The sequence below is a fragment of the Chinchilla lanigera genome, unplaced genomic scaffold, assembly GCF_000276665.1.
Source record: "Chinchilla lanigera isolate Chin_1 unplaced genomic scaffold, ChiLan1.0 scaffold00012, whole genome shotgun sequence".
Lineage (NCBI taxonomy): Eukaryota > Metazoa > Chordata > Mammalia > Rodentia > Chinchillidae > Chinchilla > Chinchilla lanigera.
Genome location: NW_004955413.1, coordinates 25,052,030 through 25,062,234, shown reverse-complemented (window position 1 = coordinate 25,062,234; position 10,205 = coordinate 25,052,030). Strand labels below are relative to the sequence as shown.

The 10,205-nt window shown below is 51.4% G+C and overlaps 1 protein-coding gene across 1 annotated transcript; it reads right to left on the bottom strand.

Moving 5' to 3' along the window:
• Nucleotides 1-2,473: 2,473 nt before the first annotated feature.
• LOC102026962 (DNA dC->dU-editing enzyme APOBEC-3H) lies at nt 2,474-6,012 on the bottom strand. The gene is made up of 7 exons (XM_013511480.1): nt 5,919-6,012; nt 4,877-4,924; nt 4,365-4,518; nt 4,013-4,129; nt 3,381-3,648; nt 3,032-3,150; nt 2,474-2,775 (listed from the first exon to the last, which is right to left on the bottom strand). The coding sequence occupies exons 3-7, from the start codon at nt 4,509-4,511 to the stop codon at nt 2,701-2,703; spliced, it is 726 nt and encodes a 241-aa protein (XP_013366934.1). The 5' UTR covers nt 4,512-4,518; nt 4,877-4,924; nt 5,919-6,012; the 3' UTR covers nt 2,474-2,700.
• Between the last annotated feature and the right edge of the window lie 4,193 nt (nt 6,013-10,205).

Here is a 10,205-nt window from a genome sequence, read left to right as displayed (position 1 = left end):
GCGAATGTCAGGAGCTGATTGTGTAATAACATGCATCTTGAGGATTAATTTCCCTCTGGTTCTCTGGGTTGAGAGTGGTAAATTTTCTCAAAGTGGCTGCCAGCCGGGACAGGAATTGGCCCAGATTTTCATCTTTGTTTTGTGTAATCTCTTTGAATTTGTCATAATAAATAGACTTATGAGCTGCCTTTTTAAGTCTCTCTACAAGGCAGGGACTATATAGTCTTATGCCCTCTTTGAGGGGCAAGTGCCTTCCTCATCTCTGAGGTTGAAGTTCCACTGAGGTAGGGCCCGGGAGATAGAAGTAGCCCCATTCCTCAGATAGGGCTCGTGTCTTCGGCAGTCATCGGCATATGCCTGGGCCAAAGTAAAAATACGTTCTCATTCCTCGGGAGAGAGAGTGGAAGTAAGGGTGACACTGATGGCATCCCAGGTAAGATCACAGGTCTGAGCCAGGTATAGGAACTCTTGGATAGAGGTACAGGGGTCCAACACAAAGTGTCGAGGTGGTGACCGATTTGAGAGAGGTCCATGAGGGAGAAGGGAACATGGACCTAGACAATGCCTTCGGCCCTGGCAACCTCACAGAGTGGGAGTTGAGCAGCAGCTGTTGGAGGCCCAAAGCAAAGTCCAGAGCGAGTGTGGGAGAGGGTGGGGAGAGAGGTCAGATTTTGATGGGCTGGTGGTGAGAGGTGGGAGTCGGAACGGGACTGGAGGGGACAGAGTTGTGGCCGAGAGAGGTTCAGGAGGGGAAGGGGAGCAGCTGAGGGACGGGGAAAGGCGGCTGCTCAAGGGAAGAAGGGTCAGCAGTGAAGGCGGAATCATAGTCCAGAGGAGCGGAGGGAGGTGTAGAGAGGGGTAAAAGTTTGGAGGGGTTACAGGAGGTGCAGAGAGAAGGGACACTGCAGAGGGCAAAGAACGCCTGGACATATGGAACCTCTTACCACTTCCCAAGCTGACGACAGAAACTGTCCAGATCCTGGAGAATTAGAAAGTTGAATGTTCCGTTAACTGGCCATTTGGACTGGTTGTCTAACTTGTAGGTTGGTCAGGCTGTGTTGCAGAAGCAAATAGGGCACTTTGGTTTCAGGTCGGGAGTGAGATGGAGAGGTTTAAGGTTCCTAAAAGCACACAGCAGAGGAGACAAGGCGGGGACTGAATAGGGCAGGTTACCCACGCTGACTCTAGATCACAACTGAAGTGCGCCTCTCGGGAAAGAGAGGCTGTCTCCAGTCAGTTTCCTGAGGCGGTCGACCTGAGAGTCGGCGGTCGACCAAGTCAGGCAGCCCGGAGATCGGGCGACTGCCAGGGAGTCTGACTTCCGGAGGCTGAGTGTGACCAGGCCTGGGTTTTGGGGCACACAACCCACTGTGAATCTTAAAGGCCAACAGGAGCAGGAAAGAAGGAGGCAGATCGAAAAGGCAAAAGTAGAACTGAGATAAGAGTGGCACTTACCCAACCTGAAAAGGAGGATCGAGCCTAGCAGCAAGCCGAGGCGGGTTGGTCAGAGGCTCGGTGTTGAGTGGCCCCAGTGCGCTCAGGTGGGGTTTGAGGCAGGGGAGGTCGAACCCTGGAAGAGGACCTCAACCCTCCTCACATGGGGCACAGATGAGAGGCTAAAGCCCTGGAGCGTGACTGAGATCACCAAAACAGGCGGAACTGAAGCAAACTGCAGTATCTTCATTTCAGACCGGGTGTGGTGGGGCCAAGGATGAGAAGGTCATTGGCCCTGACAGGCAGAATGGATAGGAGCCGGGGAGAGGGCATTGTCAACAGGGGTACAAAATTTGGGGTCTCTGGGTAAGAGGTCTTAGTCTAGATGATAGGGAGGTGCTGGTACAGGGGGTGCCGGCAGGCACAGCATGCCTCTTGTGGTTTTTCACAGAATCAGCTCTCTGAGGTGAAGCTGTGTGTGGCAGGGGCCAGCTTCCTGTTGAATGCTGAGCTCCTGTAGGTGTGAATAACAGACTGGCTTGGGGAGCTTTTTCCTCCCAGGCCAGAGGTCTAGTTTGGAGACCTAACAGTAGGACAATGAAAACATTTCCAGACTGGGAGGCCCTGGTATACGCTAGTAGCCAACATCTCACGCTGTCAGAACACAGACTTTCCCAGGAACACAAGCACACTCCACTTGTTTGCCCTTCACAGCCAAGAATGAGGAGCCGTAGGTCACCGGGAGACCCACCTTGTCCCCCACCATAAAGAGCAGCCCTCCAGGCTCAAGTGGGTCCCCGCTTCTGGTGCCCTGGGGTACGCTTCTGTACATTTCCTTCTGCACTCGTTCTAGCCTAGGTACACTCTTTAACCGCCCCACATACGCCACCAAACCCTGCATTTTACTCTCATTTAGACGCATACTAGAGAGAGAAGGGACAGAGGGCAGCTGGAGCACAAAACACTCCAGTGATTCCACACGCAACAGGGAACTCTCCACCAAATGTCTTTCTTGGTTCTGCAGAAGTCTTTTATTCTCATATATTTTATGAGAAGATCTGATTCCTCCCTTAGAAAGTAAGCCAGGTTTTGTGGACTTTAAAGTTATTTTTATTTTTTTTTTAAATTATAAAATTACACACCTACTTATAAAAAATAAACAAAATAAATGAAGGAGGTAAGAAAGGTTTTTTGGACATGGATAAAGGCCAGGCTTGTGGGGGGCAGCTGTGCGTGATGTTGCTGGGGCGGCTGTCTGGGGTCCCTTCATGCCACTGGGGGTGAGGTGGGTCCAAGCCGCAAGTTCCTGAAGTTATCTGTGAAGTCATCCGCACCCCAGGACTGGAGAGAGAGGCGGGTTAGGAGTGCTTATGGGTGAGAAATTGCAGGGAGGGAGGGAGGGAGAGGCTAGGGCGGTGGTGGTGGAAGGAGGACCAGGAGGCCTTGAGAGAAACAGGTGACAAGAGCGTCTAAGGAGAAGGAAAGGAGGACTTGGGGGTCACTGGTGGGAGAGATGGGGAAATGGAGAGGAGAGGAGGGAGCTGGGACGAGGTGGGAGGGGACAGCAAGGGGGCCTGTGAGGCTGTGACAGGCTCACCCGCAGGATCTTCTGGAGGCGCCTTTTTATGCAGTTGCTGTAGTACTCCAGCTTGTCCCAGGGGGGCTCAAAGGGCCCTGGCTGGTGGTCCACAAAGTTGTGCCAGCAGTAAGCAAACTCTGAGAGGGAAGAGTGGAAGCCAGGAAGAGCCGCACCCCGAGGCAGGGCCTTCTCCCTGCCACCTGCTCTCCCGGGGCCTTGTTTGCTGCCCTCAATCTGCCTTCCAGGGGGTGTCAGCTCTCGCGACTCAGCTGCACTGCTGTACTTCATCCCTGCCCAGCTCTCCTCTGTCCACCTGTCAGGCCCACCCCCACCTCGTGGCTTGTGCCTCACGGTCCCTCCTTCCTACCTGGATGGCCCATGACAATGATCGGGACCTGGGATGTGCACAGCTGGTGCAGCCCCGCCTGGTAGCTCCTCTTCCAGTGAAAGTAGAGGCGGGAGACGAAGATCTGGAAGCGCAGGTGCGGGTGAGCTCTTTTAAATGAAGCCAGTTCCTGGGCACAGGATGGGCAGGGGCTCCATGTGAGGAAACAGGTGATCTGGTAGCTCCGGGATCGGTCGAGGTCCATGGAAGAGATCCTTTTAATAAAGCGACTTTCTGCGTGGTGACCTTTCTGGAGGGGTCCCAGGTGGATAAAAGGAAGGTTAGAAGGCGGTGGCCACAGGTTCTGTGGGTGGGACTGGGGATGAGGGGATGGATATTCTAGTGTGGGACCCTTGCCCAGCACAGGAAGAAGCTGCCCCCCATCACTCATCCACTGACTCCGCATCCCCAAAGCTCCCAAGACTTTTTGTTTTGTTTTTTGAGACAGGGTCTCACTCTGTACTTCAGGCTGGTCTTGAACTTGTTAATGTAGCCCGGTTGGTCTCAAGGCTTTGGACAAGGATTCCAGTGCACACAGACAGAGCGGGGTCAGCCAGACCATTCCTCCAGGGCGCAGGCCCAAAAGCTCTACGACCATGATTTGGGACACTTGCCTGAGGGCTGTCCAAAGATGTTTGAACCAGCTGGGCCCGGTGGTGCATGCCTGTAATCTCAGCACCCAGGAGGCTGAGGCAGGAGGATGGCCACCAGCTCGAGGTGACTGGGAGCCTCTAGGGCACATGGGAGTGAAAGGACAGGGGAGGCTGGCAGACATTTAACTTCTCCAGGAGGAGCAGGAAGAGTGCTGGGCAGGAGAGCTACAGGCTGGAGCCCAACAGAGGTCAGGAAGACAGGAGGCATTCAAGTGGCAACTGAGGACCCACAGGCGCGAATGACACCTATCGTCCTTGCACCCCAGGTGGGTGGCTGAGCCCTGTCTGCTTCGCACCCAGAGCCTGTCTGCACCTTGGTCCGAAGGCAGCCTTTGGTCAGCAGGTGTCCGTTGGCCTCGTGCAGCTGGTAGCACAGGTAAGTCACCCTGCGGCGGTAGGGCTTTGGGACCTTGTGCGCGTTGTTGAACTGGACACGGAAAGTTTCTTCTCCTAGAGGCATCTCCCTTCTGTGCAACAAGGAGAAAACTCAGATGCGCAGTGTCCTCCCAAGGCAGGGGGCTTGGGGTCTGCTCACCCTCTGTGCCAACCCCGAGGTGCGTTTCTCAGCCCCTGGGAAGGGAAGAGAGGCCCCTGGGGAGGGAGAAGAGCAGGAGCTGCAAGCAGCCGCGGGAAGGGCCGAGTTCTCTCCCACCTTCCACGCTGTCTCCTGGGCACCCAGCTGGCCGAGCAACCCAGCAGCTCAGGCCGTGGCCCTCTGCATGGGGCCATGTCACCCTTATGCCTGGGCTGGGTGAGGGTCCCTCCCTGAGAATCCTGGGTGCATCCTCCTCTTGTACAACTGTGTCCCTGGACTCTGTCACTCACACGCCTGTGTCCTGAGTCCCATCACTTTTCTCTTGCTCAGTGGCTCCTCTGTAAGGCAGGGATAGGCGGACTGGGGCTGGCATTTTTGCTGTCTACTTCTCAAGGCTGGTTATTTTCGGGCTAGGTCTTATTTTGGGGGAAACACGGTATCTACGGCAAACCTGGAGGCGGGGAAGGGTGGCACTAATCATGTAAGGCCCAGCTCGTGTGGCCTCTGAAATGAAGATTTTTGAATTGACCAAGAGTGGGTGAGCCTGGAGGGCTGATTTAGCCTTCTCTTTGGAGAAGGCTTCTCATTTTAGAAAAATATTCTGCTTTTGTTGGGGCCCTACAAGGGGTCTGCTATTCGCTCCCCTGGGGCCTGTCCTACCTTCACCACAGAGGAGCAGTTCACTGTGCCCTGGGGCCAGTTTTGTCACCCCCGCTTTCTGTCCTACTACTGTCTGGCCATGGTGGTTCCTAACTGTTTCAATCTTGAACTACAGTGGTAGGTATGCTAGAAACCACTTATAATAATTATTTTAAGACCAATTTAATTTTTGTTTCACATGGGTAGTATCTTTTTTTTTTTTTTTCCCATAAGGGACCATGTAGCTTCCTGTCTTGTTCTGATTATAGAATTATGCAAGTCTTTATGATGAAATCTACAGAGATGCCTTTCCATGATCTCATCATCCCTCAGCCTCCAGTGGGCAGCTGAGCTTAGGAGGCACCTGAGAAGCCGCCGCGGCCGCACCGCAGTCTGTCCAGGCAGAGACAGACACAGGACTTGGGTTGGGGGGCTGCTTAGCAGGAGGCTGAGCCTGAGGCTCGGAGTACCTGATCCTGGCTGCCTTCCATCCGGCCTGGCTGAGTACCTCCTTGACTCTGCACTCTTTGGTTTCATTTCCCTCTCACAAGGCTGCCCGCGGCCATGGGAAAGTCCCTTGTCTGTGACCGTCCTCCTGCAACAGTCTAGGCAGCTGCCGCCTCCTCTTCCTGCCTTGTCACTCAGGGAGGGAGCAACGGCCCTGTGGCTTCACCTCCCTTGGCCTCCGCTTACCTTCTTTCCTGTAGGCCCCGAGAACCTGCTCTGTGGGCCCAGCTGATTTGCCCCGGCTGACTTGTCCCAGGCCTGCTGGCTCCAATCCTGGGGCTTCACCTCCTGCTCACAGGGCCCTTGCTTTGGGTGGCCAGATCTGAGTGATGACCCCAGGCCATTTGCCTGCAGGCCCCACCCTCTTCCTGCCTGGCTCGGAATGGGCGGGCTGGGTGGTTCAGCAGTCTGACGCTGAGACCCGCCTTCTCCCCTTCTGTGTCCCTGGCTCCTCACAGGGGACCTGAGTTGGAGACAGCCCCCTGCACAGGACACCGGGGTTGCAAAGGGAGTCACTGATGCCAGTGGCAGGGAAGTAGGACTGGGCCCCACCTCTCAGCACTGTTCAGGTTCCCGGCAGGACTCTGGGCACAATGCAGGGAGGGCTGGAGGGCAGGGCACAGGAGCAGGTGCGCACCCTCCTCCAGTCCCCTGTAGATCGGGAGGGAGGATCAAGGCCCTGACAACTCAGAGGCGGTCTCACCCGCAGAAAGGCTAAGATATTTGTGGATACAGCCAGGGTGAGGTCATTTTGGCCTCTATTTTGCCGTCTACCTGAGTCACACACTCTTTTCAAATGAGCTGCTCCTGAAGCCTACAGCAAACACCCATTAACATTCCTGCAAACAACATGTGTGACCACTATAGTACCCATCATCCAGATACCAAACCTTACGGTAACGATAACGGGCATCAAAGACCTCCAAGGACACAAACAACATATGGCCTGACCTTTTCTCTGTAACTTCCTTTCCCCGTGACCATGGGTCCCATCTGTAACTTCTTAGGATGCAGAAACACTTATACAGGTCCCCCTGCTTTTCCTCAGGTAGCGTAGCCCTCTCTAGGAGGTCTAGCTCTGCTCCCTTACGGGGTGCACAATAAATCTCTTTCTTGGTCCGGTCTTGGTAAATTATTTTATGGCCCGCCTCACTGACCCTCCATTCTTTTTTTTTTTTTTTGGTACTGGAAATCGAACTCAGGAACTTGCACTTGCCAGGCAGGTGCTTATCCCACTGAGCTATATCCCCAACCCCTACCGACCCTCCATTCACACTTCTGAACAGCAGGATTCTCCTGAGGCCACACGGCAAGTAAAAGGCAGGGCCTCAATTGGCTGCTTCTGGGTCCCTCCTTGCTTCCAGGAAAAGATGGGGGAAGAGACTTGCTCCCCCCTCCCCCCCTGCAGGCCTCCCAGGCCTGGGATTCAAGGACCTGGACCTCAAGTCTGCATTCCAGAAGCCATCTGCCTGCGTGGGCACAAGTCAGCCAAAGACCTTGATTTTCAAAAACAAAGAGCGTGTTGTGAAAGTTGAATCCTGATGAAGGGAGCGTGGGAGCTGGCACCAGGTACCTCTAAGCAACACTAGACTTATCAACCATGTTTCTTGGTTCAAGACTAGTGCTTTATGTGAATTTGATTTTGCTCTCATTAGTTTCCTTTTATAATTTCTTTGTAAAACTTTATAACTGCTGTCTACTGACATTCCCTTCCAAAATGACTTCTAAGAAACAGCTTAAACAGTATGTGAAGGTGACAGCCCACCACCTATAGAACAGATAGATTTGGCATAAACGCTCAATATTAATACTAACTGCTATTAAATAAAAGGGTCCTCCTGCCACATTTTATATTTCAGAGGGTCCCAACCTCCAAAAAGGGTCACAGCAATTAAGATTAAGACCTACCAGTCCCACTTCAAAACCAGTGGAACTGACCTCCTGTGTGTCTAACAAGTGAGGCTCCAGGCCAAAGTTTAAGAAGAGTTGGAGGGGAAGAGCACCACCAGTGTTCTGGCCTTTGCCCTCCACAATCAGCTGGGACCCAGGAAATGACAGGACCCCTCCAAGATGACTACACTCCTGGGGAGTCACCCAACCTCCCAAGCTGGGGGATTGTTGGAGCCCAGGGGACAGGAGGCAGCTCTTGTGCATTCTACAAAAAAGAGCCTCACTAAAGAGGAGAATGTCTCTGAGCTTCTAAGAAAAGCCATAAGGTGAAGGAAGACCATGACCCATTCTGGCAGATGACACAACTGGACAAGGGAAACTAGAGGCGTAAGAGGCTCCTGACACAGCCCCACAAAAAAACCCCCAAGGAACCTTGACTGGCCCTGACAAACAAATAGATTCATTTTGACAAACAGTACTTATTTTGACTTGGTATTAAACATCCAGCAGGAAAGTATAACCAAATAGTAGAATAATTAATAGTCATATAAAAACAGAGAGCCAAACTGTATCTAGAAAGGGGCTCCAAACCCTGCCTCAACTGTTACTGCCACTCTCAACCATACCTGTGGCACCTTAACCTACTGCCAGGAGAGGGCAACACGCCCAGTGTCACTAGCTTCTCCAGAAATGTGTCCTTCCACCTCTCAGTACATTGTTCTCATGTTATTTTGATGTACGTTCAAGTATCTCCTTGGTAAAATTTTGGCTGCTTATATAGGGCTAGCTATATGATAAAATGCCAATATGAATAGTCTAATTACTAAACATTATTATATCAACTTCAGATTTTACACTATTCTTGTTATCTAAAGCCAGTCACGGTTTAGTGAGAGGCCAGATCTCAGGTTCTGAGCCCTAGAGTGAGAGATGTAATGGCCAGTGTTCACATAAAAACAGAGATGTCTTTGTTTAGTTTATTCTTTGGCTATATTACAATTAAAGTAAAAGAGTTAGATTTCATGCACAGATATAAAATGACAGCACAAAGCCTGATAGCTAAATACAGCCTCTCTGGACCTGGAATGGAAACACCTAGCAAGCAACAACTTAGGAAAAAAAGTAGAACTCCGGGAATCAAGAAAATGCTGACAGGAAAAATACAAACTATAGAGAAAGTGAAGAAAATGCAGAGAAAAGAACGAAGTAGCTTGGAACACTAAACCAGGTCCCTGGAGAGGGTCAACAGCCCCAGGGAGAAGCAATAAACCAACAGTGCTACCCCAAGAAAAGCCACCGGATTGTAAACTGCAAACACAGCATGGGATGTTACTATGAAGTTGACCCCTTCCACATAGCAAGCTACAGTTGGAGAAGAAATTCCCCACAGTGTCCACCATACTTGGGAGTGATGTAGTCAGAAGACATTTGGAAAGAAATTGAGCTACTTTTGGAGTCAGAAGTCACAAAACAACTTTGCCTCAGGCTCCCTGGGGTTACTCTGTCATAAGGTGGAGACAGGCACAAGAGATAGTCACAGAGAATGGGCAGGCTGGTCTCAGATGCCCTGAGCAGTTTAAGCAGTGGTGAAAGATGTGGCAGCCCCACTCTCTGTAATGAGAAGTCAGGCCGGTCATGTGGTGTTTTCTGAGGGGGCTGGGTCTTCATGGCTGACAGTAAGTCCTGCAGACTGTTTAGTTCCACTTGCTGCCTGTTTCCAGCACAGAGCTCGGTGGTCTGTTTGCTTCTCCTATCTGACATTATGAGCAATTTGCTTTGGCTTGGATAAGTGCCACATCCTGGGGTGTATGGACTGAGGGAGGAATCTCATGAGCCCACAAGCCAGAGTTAGCTGAGCGATAGCAGTGATTTGAGACACGGAGCTGCACAAACCCTAGGAGCTGCTGGAGTGAAGGCAGACATGAGGCAGACAACATACTCTTGGCTGATCATGCCCAGTAAGAACAGCTGGGCAGGACTTAAGGGTCACAGAGCAGAGTAGTAAAATAGGACCTAGTCGTGACTTACTGTCTCCCACAAATACTGGGTGGATTCCAATACTACAGGCTTTGGAGGGAAACCACTCATCCAAACATGTAGAAGAAGTGTTTTTGTTTTTGGTTTTTTTTTGAGACAAGGTCTCACTATGTAGTTCAGCCTGGCCTTGAACTCATTGTGTAGCCCAGGCTGGCCTTGAACTCATGGTGATCCTCCTGCCTCAGCCTCCCAAGTGCTAGAATTACAAGTGTGTGCCACCATGGTGGAGGAATTTTTTTGGACTTGTTTCTACTTTTCTTTGTTTTTTATCTATTGCTGTTTGCTTTTATTCCTTTTTCTTTGTTTTGTTTGTCTTTTTCTGTTACTTTTACTTCATTCTATTAACTTTCTTTTATGCCTTTTTTTTGTCGTTGTTGCTTTGGTGTTTGAGACATGGTCTCACTATGTAATTTAAAGTGGCCTTGAACTCACTATGTAGCCCAGGCTGGCCTTGAACTCGTGGTGATCCTCCTGCCTCAGCATCCTAAATTCTGAGATTACAGGCATGTGCCACCATGCCTGCCTTTTCTTTTTCTTTTTCAGATT

What these genes read in the sequence shown, in the direction of transcription:
- LOC102026962 (XM_013511480.1), bottom strand. Translation starts at nt 4,511, where the DNA reads ATGCCTCTAGGAGAAGAAACTTTCCGTGTCCAGTTCAACAACGCGCAC. An exon ending in AAGGCTGCCTTCGGACCAAG is followed by an intron (nt 4,130 to 4,364) that starts GTGCAGACAGGC and finishes CATGTGCCCTAG; the next exon opens with AGGCTCCCAGTCACCTCGAG. An exon ending in CATTGTCATGGGCCATCCAG is followed by an intron (nt 3,151 to 3,380) that starts GTAGGAAGGAGG and finishes CTTCCCTCTCAG; the next exon opens with AGTTTGCTTACTGCTGGCAC.